At 45.7% G+C, this 24297-nt stretch overlaps 1 protein-coding gene across 1 annotated transcript in view; it reads left to right on the top strand.

The window, feature by feature from the left end:
- Positions 1-21971, top strand: part of LOC144948194 (uncharacterized) — a 46186-nt gene extending 24215 nt beyond the window's left edge. The window contains exons 3-5 of the mRNA XM_078877628.1: positions 7925-8002; positions 20112-20189; positions 21783-21971. Coding sequence (XP_078733754.1) covers positions 7925-8002; positions 20112-20189; positions 21783-21955 — 329 coding nt within the window. The 3' untranslated portion in view covers positions 21956-21971. The remainder of the gene's footprint in view (positions 1-7924; positions 8003-20111; positions 20190-21782) is intronic.
- Positions 21972-24297: the final 2326 nt, after the last annotated feature.

Here is a 24297-nt window from a genome sequence, read left to right as displayed (position 1 = left end):
TTTGCATGCAAGGGTGTTTGCTTAGTAAAAACATGGTTTTGGTTGCTAGCCATCATGATACAATCTAGTCGAGCTCACTTCATCTAACAAGTACTATCCCTGTATGTCTATATGTTGAACTTATTTCGCACCGTATGTAGACAACCATGTTAATCAGAGGTGTAGGGGAAGGACAATAAAACTAAACACAAAAAGTAGTGGTAAAGAAATTCGTTTTCAAAAAGAAATACAATTTTCAAACATCCTTATGCTGGTATCTCAGCATTGTTAATTAAGACAACTTTTGGATACATTTATACCTGTATTAAACAGACATGCATGCATGCCTTGAAGTTTTATAGGTCAAACAAACTGCATTATATTCAGTGTTGGTTTCACAAAGGGATGAAAATTAGAACAGTATCACATTTTTGCCCTATTTATATAAGGTGTTCGTGAAGGTATAATTCATTTTTGTTGCATTACAATTGAGCTGTGTACTTAAAAGGTTGGTGACCTATTACATGCTTACAATTTTAAACCATATATATCGAGTGATCATCAACAGCACATAGCAGAAGCATTCAAAGCATCGTGCTTGAGATGCTGACCAATACCTCGATGGAAAGTGCGTTGCCATCTTCAAAGTAAATATTTGCCATGGTAAACATTAACCATGAAGATGGATAATAATATCCTGTAAGTCAAAATGACATATAGATGCCAACTGTATGTTTCACCCAACTACCTCACATACCATGTCGTTTCCTTGTGTGTCCGTGTGTTTCGTGTTTGTTTGCACGTGTGTTTAGATTTCAATGATACAATGGTGAATGAAACATGCAAGTTTTCCCTGGAGGAAATTCACGGTATGAACTCAAGTTACACAATAGGCACCAGGTTCTGAACGCACCAATCCATTCTGCATTTCATTGCATTTGCTTTCCTTCATAGCCCCCCTCTATCTCCCAGCTCTCTCATGCTTGCCTTCTCATCTGTCTTGGGACCGACAGACGTGCTAACCCAAAGGATTGTTGGAAGTATTACAAAACAATCCGAAAATCCACTATTCAGTGAAATTTGTGGATTACTGCTCCAGAAATCCGAGGGACACAGTGGCAGATAGAAAAACACGCTTTGAGGAGCTACAAACCGCGATCCTTAGAAGTGAGAGGGATTGGAGCTGCAGGGAAATACAAAGGTTTTTATTCTATTTAGCAATCTACATTATTTTAATTTGCATCTTCACAAACTAGCTGTGTTGACCTGAATTGTTTCATAGATAAGATTTTGTTTGCATTTTTTTGATTCGGATAACAAAGCAAAACAATGCACAACAGTCTTTAACGTAGACCCATATGACACACAGACCCAAATTGGGTAAAATTCGCATCTTAATCTGCGAATTATCACAGAATACACTTAACCGGTAGTCATGTGCCTGCAATTCCTCTGTAGTCCGCAAAAACGTTGCAGATTGGAACCGCTTGTCTCTTTCTTACCTTTCTTACATTTGTAGTGGGTTCACAGGCGACAGAGACGGTGTAGTCGAGGCACACTATTTATTACAACTTGCATTCAACACAGGGCAACATATACAACACTTGAACGGGTAACGGCCCCTTCACCCGTACTGGACTGGGATCCACCCCTAGCGCTGTCTCCCAACTGATCTGCTCCCAGGTCCTCCGCTAAGGGTGCTAGGGGAGGCTATCTGACCCGGCCCTGGTCAAGGCACAGGTCACGACACCCAGCCAGACAGACCTGGCTCTTAGAAGAACATCGGCTCTGAGGCTCTGGGGCCGCGCCACTTGCTTGACCTGCTCGGTCCTGAGAAGGACGGCGAGTCAGAGGAGTTCCAGGGCCTATCTGCTGGTCTTCAGTCTTTACTGGTTAGGCTTCCCAACACTGAACCACGAGCCCTCTCGCTCCCCACCTTTTATATCAATTTGCCACTTAGGGGTGGGACTGTGTGGGATCCCAGCGTCCCCCCACAGCCCCCCACAGCCCCCCAGGGTGTTAACCCGTTGCGGACGTGGATGTGGACACCCCTGTTTGTTTGTCCGTTTCCCTCCCGTAACACCCCTACACCTTTATCTGTGTCACACCATTTTGGCGTGAAAACATTTTTGTGGATCATGTCTTGCTCAAATGAGCAGTGGCAGTAATAACCGTCATCACAGCCCTGAACCAGTAGTGACAGTTCCACATTATTATGGTGGAGGCGAGTGTCTCCATAGGACAACCACTATTACTTCCCCACAATGCAGGACCCAATTTATCGACTCCAGAGGTATACGAATAATAATTACAACTTGTAATGCGCCGCAAAATATTCACTCTCGAAGAGACAGATCAACTCGGAGGCTCGAAGAGAGAGATCAACTCGGATGCACGTGGAAAAACCACAAACGAGCAATGAAAGGCAGCCAGACGGTGGGCCAGAGCCAAATTCCCCACCCCCAAACCCCAAGCTCTGCGGTCCTCTATATATTAAGGTGCTATCGGTTTATTAATAATGGAAAAGATTGACAGCAATCCACAGTTGCTCTACCGCGTTATCCTGGCAAACCACAGAATGACAACCTCGACACCCATTGGAAGGGTATTTTCCGACATGTGTGATTCACCAACCTTCACCGCCTCCATACAGTGCTGAAGTACTGCGTGCGCCACCACGTGGCACGAAGGCATGCAACAGCGAATGACCTTGTAATTATTTTGCTCGAAAAGGGATTTTGGTCATAAAGCGACACCACCCCTACTGTCCCCACCAACCTCTACTGCTGCTGCCTGCGCACGCTAACTAGCACCCTTGCACAATCCCCACTACTACCTGCTCACTACTGTTACCACTACCCGCTCACTACTAACACCACTTCCAACTCACGCTGTCTCTCACTCAAAACTACTCTCCCATGCACAACCCCTAACTGAAATCTACCCGACTTTAGATCAGAGTTGCTTAAGTTGCATGGTTAAAAAAGACACGGCACTGCCTTTTAAACAAACAAACCCAAATCCGCGTCCAGTAAAAAAACAGTGCCTAAAGATGAAGAGGGGGGGGGGGGGGGGGGCTACAGAGGAGGGGATGGGACCGAAAAGGAAGCTGTGAGGAGGGCCTCAAGATAAAAGAGACGGGGTCTAAATTTAAAGGGGTGGGAGATGAATAATAAGGAGCAAGTCTTAAGAAGGGTGTGGGGCAGAGAAGCAACGCTCACAACAATGTGTGGCGCGTCGGGCAGATAAAATACAAAAGGTTAACACAATGGGAGGTACAGTTGGTGCATCTGCCAATCATCTCAGCCAACCCATAGCACCTGGTTTTGTCCCGTGACCTGTCAGTGAACCTTCAACACTTCACGTGGCCTCAAAGTGCACCTGGCCTGGCACAGGTGCTGTGGTGACGTCACCGTCACTTAGTGGTGAATAGTAGGGTATTGGTATTTGGGGCCTAAAGAGAAATGAGTGGTGGCCTAAATAGGATGAGGTGGGGCCTAAAGAAGAGGTGGGGGGAGGAGGGAACCCCAAATTCCACATGCCGAGGAAAAATGCTTCATCCGTGAACTTTGCTGTTGATGTAAGGGAAATTGAAGCAAATAATCAAGTAAGTGCAGCAGGCAGCAAACATGTATTGAGGCAGATGCGGCTACAGGCTAACTATTATCAATATATATAAACACTCAGGTCTGTCATTATGTTATTCTGTCATTCTGTGACTAACGCAGCATGGATTGGTTGAAGTGCGTCACGTGACCGGGACCAAGCAGCCAACCAACACTTAACGGGGCTATAGAGGGGCGGGTGAAAGTCCGCATCGAACCAAACCCCCAGCAAGGCAATCTACTTAACGACGAGAGGAAATTAACACGAAATGTCGTTTTCAATTAAGTATTCCAGATGTAAAGTGATATAAGCTTTTAATGAAGAAATACAATTATCTAGTTCAAAACATAATACAATTCAAAATATGTTTCATTTTAAAACTTCTAAACGGAGCATCGGGTGCTTGCGTGAATGTGTCGTTCGTGTGCAATTTTCTTTGTTACATTCCTGGCCGAAGGCCATAAATCGTTCATAATCATAATCATCTTAATGAATTGTTAATTTCTACTATATACATTGGATGGGCTAGTAGACAAGGAGGGTTAAGAATCCTGGTTAGGGCTCGAATGGGTGACCACCAGTGTATACCAGGTGTTGCAGGCTTGGGCTATAAGGGTATGCAGATGTCAAAAAAATACATTCCGTCCCTTTACTGGATTGAGTCTTTTCAATAAATCCTTCTCTGCAGATCTTTCAGGGTAACCCGCCTCATAAGTGTGGGTTTTCTCTGGGCACACCAGTATTCTCTCACAGGCTAAACTCAATTTGGAAGCCACCTGACAAAGGAGTCTTGAAACTAAGTCAGGCTTTTCTGGGTAATTATTAATAACAATTGCCATTCGTCAATTAAAATATAAACCAGTTAATAAGACATTTGAATTTGTAATGCACAGTTTTCATTCGAGCCTCAGAGAGTGAGAGACAACAATTAATTGTGTGGAAAGCCACAAACAGGAAAGCAGCCATAACCGTTGCCAACAATTGCCCAAGCTCTGTGGCCCTATACAGTATTGGGATGTGGGAAGAAACCACAGTATCCAGAGAAAATCCACGTGTGCGAGGGCAGGGTAACGCTCAATCCCCATACAGGTGGAAGAAAATAAGATTAATCCACTTACTTTACTGCCATACCCTGGGAAGCCAGGAGATGGTCAACTCAATACCCACTGATAGGGAATTGTGTGTGATCCACTAACCCTCACCTCAAAGTGTTGGGTGTACAGGATTGTGCCACTGTAGTCTTGTGCAAATATGGTCATCAATTGGAGAAGCCATGTGGATTCTAACCGTTAGGCAGTACTGTGCAACCAATATAGTTTTTTTGGAAAAACCATGATTCATTATTCCCGTGAGGATTTTTTTTACAGCGGCTCATTGCATGCATTCATATATCTATAATTCTAATATAAAACTATTGTAATTCAAAATCTTGCAATTTTAGTTTTTTATTTGTAATGAATTATAGCTGCCTTGTAATATAATTATTTAATCACTTCACACAAAAAACGGCTGCAAAGTTGGGCTCAAGATAAAATATGTGCAGAGCAGAAGTGATACACAACAAGTTTGAAAATTTGTTGGTATTAAATGAAAGGTCCGAAAGAAGTTCTACATTCATGCCTAAGGCAATTACTGAAGGTGGATCATAATCGAAATGATTCATCAGAGGTTAACAAGAGCAGAGGATTACCACTGTGGAGATGAGGTAATGGAATTAGGTCATGTGCAGGAGAAAAGCGGCATCTGGCATCAGTGGGCCGTGGTGTCGAGAGGCCTTCATCCAGCAATGGATTGACAATATCTGATACACAACTGTTGTATTATTTTCTTTGCTACACAATGACCTATGCTTTCTTAAATGGTATTTGATCAAATATATATCTGTTATTGGCTATTAAGATAGTTAAAATGTTTTTTTGTAATTATAATGATTTGCCTTTTATTTGTGGTATGTCTGGGTTATTAATGTTTATTTACTAAATAATTAAATACACTAATGTTGATTATAACAAAATTGCGTTCCAATCCTGTTCAACACACATTTTCTCGCAGATTTGCTTCTGCTGCTGGAATGTTTATCTTAATGATATATATCTGACGCTGCTTTAGCTTAACGGTTTAGTACGCTGAACTTGCAATGCAGAGCTTGGGAGCTACTTGGTTCGATCGTCCAGCGTGGCAGTTGAATGAAGGGCGAGTTTCTTAAATCCCTCCTCCTCTGTCGACCAACACGGTTGGTCGGCAGATTGTAAATCTGCAGCTTTCGTGTTGTGGGATAAAGTGCGGGTACTCCCACCTATTCCAACACGTCTGTCTAGCATGGAGGAGTAGGCCAAGATAGCCTCTAGTGGATTCCCTCCCACCAGAAGAAGAGTGAGCAAGATGCCTATAGCCACCAGTACAATTAGTTGATTGGCAGATTGCGTGTTGTGGGGTAAAGTGTGGGTGCTTCCACCTATTCCAAGATATCTGGCCAGCATGGAAGAGTAGGCATGATATCCTGTAGTCGGAGGACCTTCTGCCAAAAGTGTAATAACTAATAAGGCATATCAGATGTGCATCTTTAACCCTTGACCTTTACTGTTTTTTTATTTTTTATTTACCAGTCTTAAGTCACCTCGAGGGTGCAATTGTGAATTTCTCACCAGATTGCAAGTACACTGGCTGCCTCAAGGTGACAACGGAATGTGCCGACAAAGGAAATGCGACTGGTAACTTTGAATCGTACACATGAGGATCCAGATTGAGACTATGCACACGTGCATGCATTCACACATTTTAAACAAAGGCATTCCTTTCAACTCTTTGATGCGTTTTCGAGTTGTACCAGGTGTTTAGCATAATCACCGCTTGTTGCGGAGGGTTTGCAGATCGAGTCGCACGGCTACCCTGGTGAATACTGCTGCTAATATTAAACATGCATGCCGTCGGCTTCACAGTGGATGTCAAATATCCCATGATGCCATTCCAAACAGGGTAGTGGCTGGGCCATATGTGCTGCCATTACAACCCAAATTTGACAAGATTAAACAAACTCCAGCCTGTTCTCCTATAACGTGGTAGTTGCGTTCCTGAAGAACACCACGTTCTGAAAAAAATCGCGTTATAATAAATAATATATAATAATGGAATGAATGCACAGTCTGGGATTAGACGTGAGTTTCATATGCAGGCTGAACAAATACTGAGGCGAGTGGGTAGGATTTAGAAGCATCCCGGCTTGTGTGATGCTCCACCGAGGCAGCCGTACAACCGCTTATTCCTACTAGCGACATAGTAGTGTAAGTTCTGTTGATTCAATTGCGTTATATCCAATTCGCATCCGCGTTATAAAAAGTGTTCCCTCATAAATTCATCGCATTATATCCAATTCCCGTTATGAAAACACATTAAAGGAGAACAGACTGTACAGTCGACCCTTCTGCATCGCGACTTTGCCCATCGCGATTTCGATATATCGCGGGGTCGGCATAAGAAATAAAATGGGATTTGTTGGGGAGTTTTTGGGAGTTTTTCGATTGCCGCAGATGACACGCAAAAAGTTTAGTAACTCATAAATGCATATAATATATGTACAGTACTATATAATATTAATGTATTGTATCTTTTAATACCATAAATATACACAATCGTTTTAAAGTTACATTTTGTAAAAAGTTAAAGTTTTCGAAAAGAACACGAAAGCCAGCAGACGACATGCAAAGGCTCACAGCACCCCCCCCCCCCGAACCCCCCGGCTGGAGGTGCTCGCTTCGCTCACCAACAGGACCAAAACAATGTACGCGTTTTTTCCAGATCGCAGGGAGCCTGCGCCCCTAACCCTCGCGATGTGGAAGGGTCGACTGTACTTGCAAATTGCAAAAATCTGTGAAATGTAGCAACATCGTCCCCTACTGATAAACCACTGCAGGCTTTGTGAAGCCTTGAGCTATACGCACATTGTGAATTGCAAACGTACATTACTGGCGATATCATTTGTGTCTAAACTTTCACTCCATGTGCTGGGGATCTTTTTTAGGCACCCAATGCAGTTTTTTGAACAACACCATACCGTGCGCCACCACACAATCTTCCACCACACCAGGCACTAACCACCTGCACCTCCACTCCCTGTAGCACCACACTCTCCTCCCACAACCTGTGCCACCTGTGGCACCACGCCCTGCACCACCACCCCCTATGCCACCACAGTTTAAATGTCCTCATCGTTGTCAAAAGCTTGACACAGAGCCGATGAGTTTACGATGCTTGCGTTTACGCCGGGCCTTCTGATGCGTTTGTGCGTGGGGGTTTACGTTGTCCTTATGATGGTACGTTTCTGCCCTCTCCGTGTGACCAGTCTGCCAGTTCAAAGAGTGCATCAGCGTGAAGACAAAATGCGAGAAGCCGCTCAACAAGTACCTGACACCGGAGGAAAGTAAGCGTGAGCTTACTTTCCTCCGGCACCGCACGTCCCGGCACCGCATGCATCTCATATTTGAGTGGGAATAAAGGAAACTTGAAGGAAGAAGACACAACTTCAAAAACAAACCAGTGCTCTTTTACTTTCATTTGTTTGCATTTTGACCGCAAGTATATTGTGGTTAATGCTGACATGATTCCTCGTAAAAAGGTTTCAGTTTTGTTGAGGAAAAAAGCGGGAAACCCTATTTTTACATTTTCGTACTGGCAAAGGAAGCCTCATGATGCTCTTTTACTGTTAGGCCTACCCTTAATAATGATAATTATGCAATTTGTAACACGCACAATATTTTACGGGCCTGAATGACTGTTGTTGTATATGTTGGGTATGAAAATTTTGATGTGTTGTATGCGTGCGTGGGTGAAATTATTATGTTGTATATGTGGGTTATGAATATTCAGTGAAAATAATAATAATCAAATGAAATTTGGCCAAATGTGTAATTATCCGGAAATATGTTAATTTATGTAATTATGCACATTTAATTATGCCAATTCGAGAGGTAATCGTAGTAATTATGCGAGTGGGTGTAATTATGATAATGCAAGTCGTTATGATAACCAGACCCCGCCTCGGTGACGAGGGTGGGTTATCGATCGAAATAAGGCAATTAATCGTAAGCAGTTATGCAGGTGTGGTGTAAGTATGCAAGATTAACTTAGATTAACTCGGCATCGTTGTCTAGGTTCGTCTCATTCTCGCTTGTATTTTAGGTCCCCGGTTCACCCAGTTATCGCTTTAACATTTACTGAGTATGTATTAGTGTGTTTATTAAGGTCACCAAGTTCAGATCTCAACGCAGAAGCAGATCTTATGCATAGATTTCAGGAAAGAATCACACAACCACTTCTGTATTAATCAATTTATTACTAATTCAACCTCAACTATGATATAGTATGCGAACTCTCAATCCCGGAACGTCAACACGGCATCAATACAGCATCATCAACGATTGTCTGATTTCACTTTGACACGGCACATAGATCCCGCATAACGCGATGGTTGTTAGTGAGAGAGAGAGTCGTTAAAACATGCAAATACTATGCTAAGAAAAACCTTAACGTAAATGAATGAAAGATACTTGAAAGATTATACGGCGATAAAAAAAAAACAATAAAAAAAAATTATTATTCTTAAAGGCACCAATCTCAACAGATACATCGGCAGGTTATCTGAAAACAGAATGGCTCGGAGTAAGGGCCTGCGACGGTGCTCCTTATTGAAGATCGTTATCTTATACAGAGTTTACTAATTGGGGACCAGATCACCTGATAAGGATCTGGTGGCCACCACTCCCCACGTGAGCGTGGCTCGGTGGAAGGAGGTGCCAAGAATTAATTCGTATTGATGGATCTGTTGGAAATTTATGCGATTAAGAGTACAGCCCCCTAAATATTAAAGATAAAAATTACGAATACTCTTATAAACGACGGATGGCCATCACTCGGTCTCGTTGATGCCTTCACGGCCCCGGATGGCTTATGGGTTCGACTGTTTTTGAGTGGTAAGAGTTGTCTTGAATAGTCAGTGTTCGGAGTCGGTTCTTTATGTCAAACAGACGCCTGGTGGTCGTGTGGTGAGGGGGCGGTGCGCGTCATACGTATCAGTCGCTCCCCTGTCACTGTGGTGAACTTGGTTCGGATGTCCGTTAATACGCTGTCGTAATTCGGAACCCGGTCGGTAGGTGGCGCCCACAGCTCACTCGCAGCGTGCAGTGTTGGGTCGTCAACCAGGGGAAGCACAGAGCCTCGTCGCCAAACCGCGATTCTCACGGCAGCAGAGACCTCCGACTCGGCAGAGGTTGACCCACGCAGGCCGAGTTGAGCTGTCAAGCGGGTCTTGCCCGCCTGCAGAGGAGATGGGGAGCCGCTTGAGTCGAGCCCCGAGAGCCGGCTGAACTCGGCTGAGTCCCAGACGAGCTGAAGAGTCGAGCCGACCCGCTGGTCGCAGCTCGCTCCTGAGTCGACCCTCCCGGTCGAGCTGAAGATGAGTCGAGCCGACCCGCTGGTCGCAGCTCGCTCCTGAGTCGACCCTCCCGGTCGAACTCCTGAGCCGACCCTCCCGGTCGAACTCCTGAGCCGACCCACTGGTCGAACTCGGCTGATGAGTTGACCCTCCTGGTCGAACTGATTTCCAATGCTCAGGGTCCTTTCTTTTATGCCGAAAAATCCCTTTAGACCCTGCCCACAAGGCGGGGTTTCTTTTGATTTACTGTGTCAGGATCTGTCCGTGTGTAGGTGTGTCCATGTGTGTGTCCGTACGTCCGTGTGTCCTTGTGTGCATCACCCACGGTATATTCCGTTGTCATATTCCCTCCATAAAATCCACGAGCAAACAATCAGGTGTTACAAATTGCCTCGAGGTCGTCTCTCTGTCTGGGTGCGATATTATCTCTTGTTTGGCCTTCTTCATGAACCAAAACACAGACGTTACAAATCGTCCGTGTTGCACCACCTGGAGGAAGGGGCACACTCCCTCCGACCCTAACTGACGCACAAAGAAATGGTTAAAAAGTTTTAACATTTGTCCCTTACCATTTCACAGTTATGATTCTGTATGTAACCTAAGGTCTGTCATTTCCCATCGTGGTGCTTGACTCAAGTGGAGGTGTTTCCCCGAGCGTATACACACTCCTATCCCGCGCTGCGGGGATACAAAGACGGCCGGGATCTCCCTTCTCTCCGACCCTGGGTTTAACATCGCTCTTTATTATGTATTTTATATTCGACCTGGTGGTGATTCATCCCGTTATGCTTCGGGTCGAGTTGTATATAAAGTATTAAGGCATGGAAATAACATTTCATATCAATAACTTTAGCCTACCCTGTTGTTAAATTCCGACTTTAACGTGACTTTAATAGCAATACAGAATTGAGCTTTTTGACTTAACTAGGCGAACACGAACTTCTGGTGACCCCCGCAGCCTCGCTGTTCAGCCGAGCCTGCATCCTTGAGAGAGGCACAACACCCTTATTCTCGTCTCACTGTGGTCATCCAACCTTCTGCTCTGGGAGTGTGATTAATTTCAGGACAAAGGCCCCCTCACGTTCAGACGTGCAGGGTTGTTTAAATCAGCTCCCTCCCCTGTGCACCAGCCTTGAGCTGACCCACTTCCTTTATCTTTTGCTCCCTCAGCTGCAGGAGGACAAGGTGTATTTCTCCCTCCTCCCTGTGTGCACGTGTTCCAATTAGCTTGGAATCCTTAAACACACAATCAGTGATGACCCCCGGCCTTCTGTGGCCGTGATCCAGACAAAGGCGCCTCTGCTTCCTTCCATTGCCTTCGAGTCGACACTGCCCCATTATTCGCCCATGTGCTGAGGTCATAGATGGTTGGGCTTTTTTGCCTTAACTATGTCTGGCTGACTCTCCCACTGTCTCTGCCCTTGCACGGGTGACATGTGCCCGTTTATCAGGCCTTATCTTTCCTTGAAGCAAGGTTGCAAATTCTGCCATCCTAGCCCTCCTCCAGTTCATTACTTAACAACACCTGGTGTTTTGCAGTTTGCTGTGCTTTGGTGTGTTTTCATTCATTATATATCAATTTTGGGAGAAGGGTTAGGACACAACATTCCGCCCTTTTAAAAATGACCAGTGGTCAAATGGCCACGGGTTATTTTTAAAAAAAATATGTATACCCTTCTTCCATCATGAACCATCGATTGTCCTCAAGTTTTGCTGCTATTTCCTTACAACGCGCGCGTACGTGTCACAACTTAACATGGTTATATGTGACAAGAGAGAAGAAAAAAATATATTCTAAAGTAAGGTAAAACGATAAGGGAGGGAGAAATCACTCTATTGACTACGTGTTATAGGAGATATCGTTAAAAAGATAATTTCTACGGTTATTCTTGGGTGGCATCATCAGGCCTTGGCTCCCTTCTAGCTTGGCAAGGTACGTTAGCAGGAGCGTGAGCAGGAGGGCTGCCATTTCCTGGAAAACATGTTACACATTATTGTAGTGTGATAAGCCCATTAGTTTAGTTCCCCAGAGATTGGTGTTTTATTCTGAGTTAATTTTTTATGTCCTAAGGTTAAGTGTACTATGCACTTAAGCTTTCTGGAATTCGTACTCTTTAGTTTTTCGGAAGGTCGTGTAGATAGGAAACATATACTTCTAAATAATATGTATGCGGTTAATATAAGGGAATTACTAATAATAAAATTATTGTTTGTTGGTTAATTATCTATGTTAAGTTTCTACTTTCCGGTAAGGAAAACGTTAAGAAAACGCGAAGTTTCAACCGTTATTTATTCTGCCCTTATCTGTATATCTCCAGATGTCTTGGGAGGCTAGACCATACATCTTTTGTCCATTTGGATGTCCATGACCTCTTTGTGACCGAACTCTCAACATTTTAACCGCCCTCCATGTTTCATGGATTCCTGGTGTTCTTGTGAGGAGAAGTGAGTTGTTTTCATTAATTAATTTAAAAAAAAGGTATATATATAGATTAAAAAAATTATTATATTTTTTTGAATTGTTCTTAATTAAAAAAAGATAGACACAACAATCCGCCCGTTTGAAAATTATCAGGGGTCGATTTGGCCACTGGCGAATTTCCAAACCGAGTAAATGCCCTTTTTTGTGTTATGAATCTATAAGCCGCCCTCACTCTCGGCGGTTATTTCTTACGACGCACGCATATGTATCACAATCGTAACATGGTTACATTTGAAATAAGCAAAAGAAATAAAACACAACGTTAAACATCGGTACTAATCCATAACGCATTCCTTCCAAAGCGCACGCATATGAATCACAATCTTAACAAGGTTACATTTGAAATAAGCAAGGAAAATGCAACAAAACTCTAACATCGATATCACCAGTTACATGGTTCTCATCCCTCATAACTCCGACGGATATTAATTTTTTTGTTTTTGTTAAATCCTGGGAAATGCTAGGTAGCGGTTTCGAACGCATTTTTGCGTTAATTTCCTCCTGTTACATCCTTGCAATCTTTTTACCAAGTTCCGAGTGTCTGGTTTACCACTTATCACTTTGATCATTCGATCACGGTTTTCCGGTTCGTTTTTGTAATTTCCCCTCTCACTCTCTCGCGTCGTGGGAGTGTGTGGTGTAAAATTGTGCTGCACATAATCAGAATTCGCGCACACAACCAACTTCTGTACTCCGTCATCACTGGCATTCGCTCTCTCTGCGATTACATGCACATTTGCCGAGTCAGTGTGTCGATTTAATTCTGTCCCTCGTAATGTTGCCCTCTTTGTTTTTACGAGTGTGTTGGATTTCAACACCATTCCCGATACGTCATGGACATTCGTCTCCATTTTAGCACTCCGATCCACGTAAATTTTGGTTTCCCTTGGATATTTTCCATTCAAAGGCTCATGCCTGCGCTCCTCAGGGCGTGTCCCTGCTGTCGGTTTTTGTACTGTCCGATCACGCTTCAATGCAACCCTGTCCTTGTATTCGATCCGCGCGTCATTTACGGGAGCCCTGTCCACGTTTTTGCCCGCCCTGTATTTCTCATTGAGCTTCGGGTTTAATACCTCGGCGGGTGGGGCGCGTGTTGGCCGCTCGCTCGCGCTCACTGTGGGTTGTTTATCATGTCTTTGGACCGCATTCTGTGTTATTCCTCTATTCCCTCCTGGTATAGCCGGTGGAGGAATTGGTCGGAATTGGATCGATTGTGTTTGACCTCCCATCCTGCGATTCCTCTGAATGTTCGCATCCATACCTCCGCGGTCTGTGTAACACCTTCCCGCTAGGTGGTTATCTTGCCATCTCTGTGCGTAATTTGAACCTTGCGTGTGTCGTGGGATGGGGTGTTGATATGGTTCTGCTCTGAACCTCTCCCTCCTAAGATTCTCCTGCATGTTCGCATCCATACCTCCGCAGTCTGTGTACCTTCCCGCTGGATGGTTATCTCGCCATCTTAGTGTGCAACTTTGGCCTCGTGTGTGTCGTGGCATGGGGTGTTGGTATGGTTCTGTTCTGAACCTCCCCCTCCTGCGATTCCTCTGAATGTTCGGCTTTGTGCCGCTCTCATTCTCGTGCCAACCTCTCTCTGGGTTATTTTGCCATGTGTGCGTGCGTGTTTGCTCCGTCCTGCATTGTGGGACTGCTCGGTGATTTTTATTCCTCTCTGAGAAGCTGGGTTCTTTATCCCTCTCCCTGTGTTCTGGATCCGAATTATGATTCTTAGCTCTGTATAACCATGCCATGTACGCCTTGCTCTCTATGCAGCGTAAGGATGCGGTTTCTGGATTCAAAACCATTCTCACCCTTTCTGTAATCTCTGGGCTCAAGGATTCAAAAAACATAATTTTGAACATTTTATCTCCTTCGTGGTATTGATTCACATCGCCTGCGTAATACGCTCTTTTAAATTGCACGAGGTAGTCACGTGGATCTTGGTCCATGCCCTGGGTCATCGATTTTACAGCATAAAACCCCTCAGTGAGTGTCGAATATTCTCCAAACTTCCGAATCACTGCCAGGCTCAGTTGTTTAAAATCATTTCTAACCTTGTGTGGTAGTGACTTTACCCACGGGATAGAATCTTTATTTAAGCTTCGTTTCAACAAACTCGCCTTTTCATCCCGTCTCATCAACCCTCTAATCATTGCCTCCTCTTCCACTGTGGCGATATGTGTGTGGATATCCATAGTCTTATTGTGGGGGTCAAAATCGGGAATTCTGACTAGAGCCTTGTCCATCAATTTAAGGGTTTTACTGTTGAATAAGTATTCCGAAAGTTGATCGCCGTCAGCGTCATCATCAAACAAGTTATCATCAGGCAATCTGTCACTTTTATCTGTTCTGTGTCGGGCGTGATTAATCGGTGAGCATTTTCTGTGTGCGCGCCCAATGCCGTGTCGCTCGTGTTGCCATTTCCCTTCAGTTTTTGCCTCTGCCCTTAGTGGCGCACGTCCTGTCGACTTTACTTTAACATTTTGCCTCCATCTATCTGTGAAGTTGTCAGTCTCACATGTTTTTGTTTGCATATGTATCTCTCCCTTCCTTCTCTCGAATTGTGAGGGTTCCTGTTTGTCAAGGATTTTTTGTTCGATATTCATAATTTTTTTCCGATCAGTCCCTTGACTCTGTCCTTGTATCCAAGAGGGTGATTTAATGTTACTTCCATATTTATTCTGTGGATCCACGTCTGTGAGTTTCGCTGGTGTCGCGAGCCCTGATTTCTCCTCCCTTACGATGGTGTGGGGACATTTTTCCTCGTTTATTAGAGACGATTTCTCTCCCGTTTCCTTTCCAAATTTTCCTTTATTCCACAATCCCTGTCTGTATGCCTGTGTGAAAAGGAATGAGTCCTGTCCTGCCTTTCCTGTAGTTTTTGCATCGTGTTCGCCTTTGTTACATTTTATCCAGTCAATTAGTTTCCCCCGAGGTGTGTTCGTGTTATCGATACAGCTCCCTTCCCATATGTCTCTCTGACTGTACTGCTTTGTAACAGATTGGTCGGTACGTTTTAATACGAGTTCCCCGTACCCCGTCACCCATTCAAAAATTATTCTTAATCCTATCATCTCAAGTGGCAAGAGTTACTCTAGAATTCCCTTTCAGAGCACATATAAACAATTGTATCACAGGATGCGTCAGTTCAACTCGAGCAAATAATCTCAGCCCAGCTGTCTTTGTTATACTCTGCTACTCTGGTATTTCCCTTCAGAGCGCGTTTTGCTTGTTTTGTTTTACGCCCGTTTACAATCACAAGGCAACGTTAGTTCACAACACTTTGATTAACACAACAGTGATTCGTTCCTGAATTCATGCATAAACTGTCTGCGAGAAATCCCGGACCCGAGCCCCCATTATGTTGTATAAGTTGGGTATGAAAATTTTGATGTGTTGTATGTGTGCGTGGGTGAAATTATTATGTTGTATATGTGGGTTATGAATATTCAGTGAAAATAATAATAATCAAATGAAATTTGGCCAAATGTGTAATTATCCGGAAATATGTTAATTTATGTAATTATGCACATTTAATTATGCCAATTCGAGAGGTAATCGTAGTAATTATGCGAGTGGGTGTAATTATGATAATGCAAGTCGTTATGATAACCAGACCCCGCCTCGGTGACGAGGGTGGGTTATCGATCGAAATAAGGCAATTAATCGTATGCAGTTATGCAGGTGTGGTGTAAGTATGCAAGATTAACTTAGATTAACTCGGCATCGTTGTCTAGGTTCGTCTCATTCTCGCTTGTATTTTAGGTCCCCGGTTCACCCCGTTATCGCTTTAACATTTACTGAGTATGTATTAGTGTGTTTATTAAGGTCACCAAGTTCAGATCTCAACGCAGAAGCAGATCTTATGCATAGATTTCAGGAAAGAATCACACAACCACTTCTGTATTAATCAATTTATTACTAATTCAACCTCAACTATGATATAGTATGCGAACTCTCAATCCCGGAACGTCAACACGGCATCAATACAGCATCATCAACGATTGTCTGATTTCACTTTGACACGGCACATAGATCCCGCATAACGCGATGGTTGTTAGTGAGAGAGAGAGTCGTTAAAACATGCAAATACTATGCTAAGAAAAACCTTAACGTTAATGAATGAAAGATACTTGAAAGATTATACGGCGATAAAAAAAAAACAATAAAATTTTTTTTTATTATTCTTAAAGGCACCAATCTCAACAGATACATCGGCAGGTTATCTGACAACAGAATGGCTCGGAGTAAGGGCCTGCGACGGTGCTCCTTATTGAAGATCGTTATCTTATACAGAGTTTACTAATTGGGGACCAGATCACCTGATAAGGATCTGGTGGCCACCACTCCCCACGTGAGCGTGGCTCGGCGGAAGGAGGTGCCAAGAATTAATTCGTATTGATGGATCTGTTGGAAATTTATGCGATTAAGAGTACAGCCCCCTAAATATTAAAGATAAAAATTACGAATACTCTTATAAACGACGGATGGCCATCACTCGGTCTCGTTGATGCCTTCACGGCCCCGGATGGCTTATGGGTTCGAGTGTTTTTGAGTGGTAAGAGTTGTCTTGAATAGTCAGTGTTCGGAGTCGGTTCTTTATGTCAAACAGACGCCTGGTGGTCGTGTGGTGAGGGGGCGGTGCGCGTCATACGTATCAGTCGCTCCCCTGTCACTGTGGTGAACTTGGTTCGGATGTCCGTTGATACGCTGTCGTAATTCGGAACCCGGTCGGTAGGTGGCGCCCACAGCTCACTCGCAGCGTGCAGTGTTGGGTCGTCAACCAGGGGAAGCACAGAGCCTCGTCGCCAAACCGCGATTCTCGCGGCAGCAGAGACCTCCGACTCGGCAGAGGTTGACCCACGCAGGCCGAGTTGAGCTGTCAAGCGGGTCTTGCCCGCCTGCAGAGGAGATGGGGAGCCGCTTGAGTCGAGCCCCGAGAGCCGGCTGAACTCGGCTGAGTCCCAGACGAGCTGAAGAGTCGAGCCGACCCGCTGGTCGCAGCTCGCTCCTGAGTCGACCCTCCCGGTCGAGCTGAAGATGAGTCGAGCCGACCCGCTGGTCGCAGCTCGCTCCTGAGTCGACCCTCCCGGTCGAACTCCTGAGCCGACCCTCCCGGTCGAACTCCTGAGCCGACCCACTGGTCGAACTCGGCTGATGAGTTGACCCTCCTGGTCGAACTGATTTCCAATGCTCAGGGTCCTTTCTTTTATGCCGAAAAATCCATTTAGAACATGCCCACAAGGCGGGGTTTCTTTTGATTTACTGTGTCAGGATCTGTCCGTGTGTAGGTGTGTCCATGTGTGTGTCCGTACGTCCGTGTGTCCTTGTGTGCATCACCCACGGTATATTCCGTTGTCATATTCCCTCCATAAAATCCACGAGCAAACAATCAGGTGTTACAAATTGCCTCGAGGTCGTCTCTCTGTCTGGGTGCGATATTATCTCTTGTTTGGCCTTCTTCATGAACCAAAACACAGACGTTACAAATCGTCCGTGTTGCACCACCTGGAGGAAGGGGCACACTCCCTCCGACCCTCACTGACACACAAAGAAATGGTTAAAAAGTTTTAACATTTGTCCCTTACCATTTCACAGTTATGATTCTGTATGTAACCTAAGGTCTGTCATTTCCCATCGTGGTGCTTGACTCAAGTGGAGGTGTTTCCCCGAGCGTATACACACTCCTATCCCGCGCTGCGGGGATACAAAGACGGCCGGGATCTCCCTTCTCTCCGACCCTGGGTTTAACATCGCTCTTTATTATGTATTTTATATTCGACCTGGTGATGATTCATCCCATTATGCTTCGGGTCGAGTTGTATATAAAGTATTAAGGCATGGAAATAACATTTCATATCAATAACTTTAGCCTACCCTGTTGTTAAATTCCGACTTTAACGTGACTTTAATAGCAATACAGAATAATTGAGCTTTTTGACTTAACTAGGTGAACACGAACTTCTGGTGACCCCCGCAGCCTCGCTGTTCAGCCGAGCCTGCATCCTTGAGAGAGGCACAACACCCTTATTCTCGTCTCACTGTGGTCATCCAACCTTCTGCTCTGGGAGTGTGATTAATTTCAGGACAAAGGCCCCCTCACGTTCAGACGTGCAGGGTTGTTTAAATCAGCTCCCTCCCCTGTGCACCAGCCTTGAGCTGACCCACTTCCTTTATCTTTTGCTCCCTCAGCTGCAGGAGGACAAGGCGTATTTCTCCCTCCTCCCTGTGTGCACGTGTTCCAATTAGCTTGGAATCCTTAAACACACAATCAGTGATGACCCCCGGCCTTCTGTGGCCGTGATCCAGACAAAGGCGCCTCTGCTTCCTTCCATTGCCTTCGAGTCGACACTGCCCCATTATTTGCCCATGTGCTGAGGTCATAGATGGTTGGGCTTTTTTGCCTTAACTATGTCTGGCTGACTCTCCCACTGTCTCTGCCCTTGCACGGGTGACATGTGCCCGTTTATCAGGCCTTTTCTTTCCTTGAAGCAAGGTTGCAAATTCTGCCATCCTAGCCCTCCTCCAGTTCATTACTTAACAACACCTGGTGTTTTGCAGTTTGCTGCGCTTTGGTGTGTTTTCATTCATTATATATCAATTTTGGGAGAAGGGTTAGGACACAACACTGTGCCTCCAAGATCAATATCACTCAAAAGCCAGGCCTTTGAAGTGTCCATTAAAAGTAGATAACACTGATGCACACCAGCAGAGGAATTTAAATATATTTTCCAAATTGACATTTTCAGTGTCTTTTCAAATCCCATCTCATTGCCTTATCGTACAGAAAACAGCGAATTCTGCTGTAAAATTCCCCGGCGCAGGGATAGGGTCAACTTCCATTCAATCCCACACTGCACTGTGTCGCGACGTTCTAGCCGCACAGCCTCCTGCAAATTGCAAACAAAAGTTGTAACGTAGGTGTTTTAAAGGTAGGAATATGATGATGCATCACTTCTTCAATTAATATCAATGTTTTAAGCAAACGATACACATGGAATCGCATTTGAAAGAAATTATTTTTTATCAATGTACGTTAAGTAAAATTGGTTAATGTGACCCCTCCAGCCACTAGAGGTCGCTACTTCCACCATCATTTTAATGATATTCAATTTTTCAATCAAACTGTCGAATTGAATTGAAAAGATTAATTAAATCGCGGTGGAAAGGGGGGGAAGAGCCATTCCACTGCTTGATGAGGGCCTCCACACATAATGTGGGTCTTCGGGTTATATCACAAAATTGAAGGGGATTTCAGAGGTGGCTCTATGATATTCACTTCCATGGGCCGTTCTCTACGATGAAAGGCCACGATAGGTTTGAATGGAATTCTTCCTCTCGTGACACGCTACGCCAATATCACAATCGGGATTAACATTGGCTAAAAATATAAATAAATAATATTGTAAACAAAAAGCCTAAATGGCAGGTGTAGACCAAGTGAGCCACTTGATGTGTGATCCTTATGTTATCCTGTGATTGCTAATCACTTTGCACTGCCTCACAACTGGGCCATCATCCATTTGTAATTCCTGTATGCATTTCAAATCCGACAAATGTTTAGTTGTTTTTGTACTAACAATAACTGTGTTCCTTCACACTTCTGCGTGGCAATGGCAGTCTGCGAGGGGGACAAGTTTGATGAAGTGGACTTGCACTGCCTAATTAACTCACGCCAAAGCTATGACGAGCTCACAGGTAACAACAACTCGCTGCGATCCCTCCTCTGTTGCCATCAATACCTTCACTTGTCGCCGCCACTAATGCCGGTCATCATCACCGGCCATACTTGCGGGCAAGCTATCATTGACACGATCATAAAGTTAGAGGTGTAGCCTCACAATTGGTCGCTCGTACCGCTGCTGGCAGAAAGGTCTCCGCAAGAGGGAGCTCCAGAGGGCCCCTCTACTGCAGTGCAATTTGATCTCCTCGTCGACACTGGCCAGACGTCTTGTACGTGAGAGGCAGGAGTGCCCACACTTCACCCCACCACACTAGACCTGCCGATTTACTGTGCTGTGCCCATTTATATTGTTGGGTGGACAGAGGTGGTGGTGAGGGGAGATTATATAAACTTGGCCATGGTTTTAACTTTCATACCCACCGTGTTCATCATTGACATCAACGGAGGCCGACAACCATGACAACAACCATCACTCGCGTTGGCAATCTGACGGTCATCATTACTCTGAGGAACATGTATCCTGATCCAGCAGTCTACTGCTGGATGAGGGTATTACCACGGCCGTATGGGTCATGAGGGTTAATTTACCATACTTCACCACACTGGCCAGTGCATGGTAGCATGGGAGAGCAACGTGCATGGGCGCACTGACATACAATTCAACAATTAATTTTGCTGCATTGTCTTCCGCCGCCCAGCACATGGACCCACAATGGTCTATAACACCTGTTGTATGCGTCTTGCTCTCCCATCCAAGCAACCATCCAGGTTCAACTCTGTTTACCTTCCGAGTTCTCATGGGATTGGTTATTACTTACATAGCCATCATTACGGTGTCCCTTGAATGAGCAATATTAGCTTAGTCAATCGTAATGATTTCACAATATAGGTAGAGACTATCAACTTTTTTCTTACCCGTGCCACACCACTGGAAGTGGAGTAGAGTCACGGACATGTCTGGAAAAAATAAACTGGAACAGGAAAGGGCAGAGAGCAGAGAACGAATTGGAAATAAGAGGAAGAAGAATAATGGGACCATATGTCAGAAAAGATGAGGACAGGAAGGATGTGACTACATAAGGGCCTCGATGTTGTATGGGGCAGCATCAGTTTTCATAGGGGGCTCGGGGGAGGAGTCACGTGATTTACGGGAGGCTTGAGCCTATTTAGTTATACAAGGACTCCTCTACTTACGAACATTCGACTTACAAACTTTCAGAGATACGAACAAACCTACCCTTATGTCCAGTTGCCGTTTCGAACCGAGAGTCGTAAGTTTAACCGCAACGCAATAGATGCCGGTGGTGGAATCTACATCTGCAGAACATGAAAAACCAGTGGCATCTACATCTACAGGAGATTATACAACGTATAAAGCCATTTCCCGTGTTAAGTGTACATGCCCTACAACATGTTTGGAATCGTCAGGAGTAAATTTGGACAAATATATCAATTTCACAAACAGACCTCTGGAACCTAATTCTTTCATAAGTAGAGGTGTCCCTGTACATTTTTGTGTTTACGTGTAAATGAGAGTTGCAATTGGGATCTGCGTGTCTGGTAGGTACGGGAGGTTGTTCTGAGTCAATGCATCACTGTTCCCACAGCATGCAAGGGCAAGGGCTATGTGCGCGCCAGGAAGCAATGCTTTCAGAGTATCTACAAGAAGAAGATCGAGGCCATTGGTGAGAGTGTTGAGGCCGCTGTCCCCCGAAGCCTCTCCCTGCTGGGCGCCGGCCGCATGGGGTCCGCCGTTTCCAGATCCCTCACTCGTGTGTGAACAGCTGCTGCCGCCGCTGTGCTCGTTGCTTGAGGGAGAAGGGCTGCCGCTCGCCGGCTCTTCTCTCAGGGTCGCACCCCCGCGAGTCCGCGAGGGGGGCATGGCTCGTTGCCGGCTCCCGGCCGCCTCAAAACACTCCGTTGCCTCTCCACCAATCAAACGCGACGCCTCCCCTCACACAACCCTGCGCAGCAATCACACGCTCTGAACGGGGGGTCAGGGGTCGGAGGGCGAATGACGTTGCTCGCGTCCGCGTTGCCGATTGGGGGTTTTCGTTACTGGTGGTTTAAAGGGCTGTGGGACGGGCGTTCGCAAGGGGAGTTAGTCCACACGCAGTGCGGGGGTCCGCAGCAGCAAGATGAAGTGCACACCCGTGTAGCACCGACCACACACGCTGTGAGCGTACATACATACAGCACCACGCGCATCCACTCGCTCGTCGAAACCGCACGAGGCTGTGATTATTTATTAACGATTTATTACTGGCTGACTGTGAACCACTGTTGAGTCAGTAGGAATCGGCAAGGCAGGCTTACACTATTTCTCTATGGTCTGTACCCTGGTCGGTTGTGACTTAAACCTCTTTTGCTATTACGCTCGATACCGGCTCTCTCTCTCTCCCTTACTCACGGTTCGCCGCTCCTGTGCGCCTGTCTTCGCAGCTCTTCGACTCGTCTCGCGGACGTTCGATTAGCTGCCCTGAAGAGACGACTGCCCCGGTGGCTGACTCGAGAAGCAAGAGACCTTTTACCTTTCTGCGTCCCACTTTTATTGTTTACCCACATCAAAGAAAGCCATTGCTAATCCGAGGGCCTTCTCGGCCAATCAGATTGCTCGGCTTGCGCCACAGCATTCGGCGCTCTCATCGCCGCTCACATCCCAGTTTCCATATCAAAGGGACCGCTGATTGGCTGCAGCGCCGGCGGCCGTGCACAAGCCCATTCGTCCTACCAATCAGACGCCCACCCTGGCCTCTTGCCGTTCACCGTTCATGGCTGCGCCCCCCTACCTGCCTGCCGATCCGTGTGTGGGGGTGCGTTTTAACCGTGGTGGCTGGGTAGCCCCGCCGTGACCATGTATCTCAACCCAAGTCACTGCGCCGCGGTGCGGGTTAGCATCGGGGGAGATCGCCCAATTCCCTGGCCACAGGAAATCGTGAAGATTATCCCTATGAGAGGGCTTCTGGGTGAAAACCTGTCGGCCAGGTGACCTCCCCTCGGAGCTCTATGGGGGGGGGGGGGGGGGGGGAATGTGTGAGGGTGTGTTTATGTAGGGGGTGGTGAGGGGAAAGCAGTGTCGGCCCCGTCGCTTGGTGGTGGCGAGGTCGTAGATGGGGCGCGCGCAGAGCGGCTTCGCGGTGGCGGCATCACAATAGCTGTGTCCTCATAAATGCGTGGCTTCGAAAGATTGAGCCGGGTCCCCTGCAGATGTCCTGGAACTCGTTGATGCTGGGCTAGCTACCCTGTCTGTCCCTGCGGCTCGTTGTCATTGATGTTGTTGATGTTGTTATTATTGGTGCTGGGCCCTGATTGCCTCTTACCATGCTCTGCCCTCTCTCCTCTCTCTCTGCAAACCTTCGGGCTACTATCAAAGGTTTGTTCATGAAGTCATCCAGATTTATAAACATAGACATAACTTCAACCGCGAAGATGGATACAAATTGAGCAATCATTGCAAGGATTCATATTCTTGGTTCTTTCGGTAAAGTCACATAGAAGGGAAATAATAAAATAATAAAAATATTAAACAATATTATTTCCCTTCTACGTGACTTTACTGAAAGAACCAAGAACATGAATCCCTGCAGTCACGAAAGCTTTAAATCATTGGAAGGATGTTATTAACCAGGTAAAATCTTAACTGCTTCATGGTGTTGCCGTCATTTCCACATCTCCAGCTTCTTCAGCCTCCCACTCCCAGTCCCGCCAACTTCTCTCCCCCCCCCCCCCCGCAATTTGTCTGCTCGTCCTCTAAACGTTCTCGCAGCACTCCCCTCCCCCTACCCCACACCCGCCCCTCTCTATATCTCCCCCCTTGCTCCTCCCCCTCTCTTACCTATATAGCCTCTTGTTACAGCAGCCCTTTTGCCCACTTCAGCAATTGTTTCTTGCTGTGGTTGTCCCACCTGATAACGGATGCTTGTGTTGCACCCGAAACGTCGTGATGTAATTTATTTTATTTTATACCTACGTGACTTTACCGAAAGAACCAAAGAGTATGGGTCCCTGCAGTCACGAAAACTTCAAATCTATAAATTAAATAGCCCTCACCTGCACCACTGTCCCACCTCTCTTCTCGTTCCAGCCAAGAGACAGCTGAATCTCCGCAGAATTCCTGACCGA

Source organism: Lampetra fluviatilis, chromosome 3 (genome assembly GCF_964198595.1).
Source record: "Lampetra fluviatilis chromosome 3, kcLamFluv1.1, whole genome shotgun sequence".
Taxonomy (NCBI): domain Eukaryota; kingdom Metazoa; phylum Chordata; class Hyperoartia; order Petromyzontiformes; family Petromyzontidae; genus Lampetra; species Lampetra fluviatilis.
The sequence above is the reverse complement of the archived record's forward strand: the minus strand, read 5'-3'. Positions and strand labels throughout refer to the sequence as shown.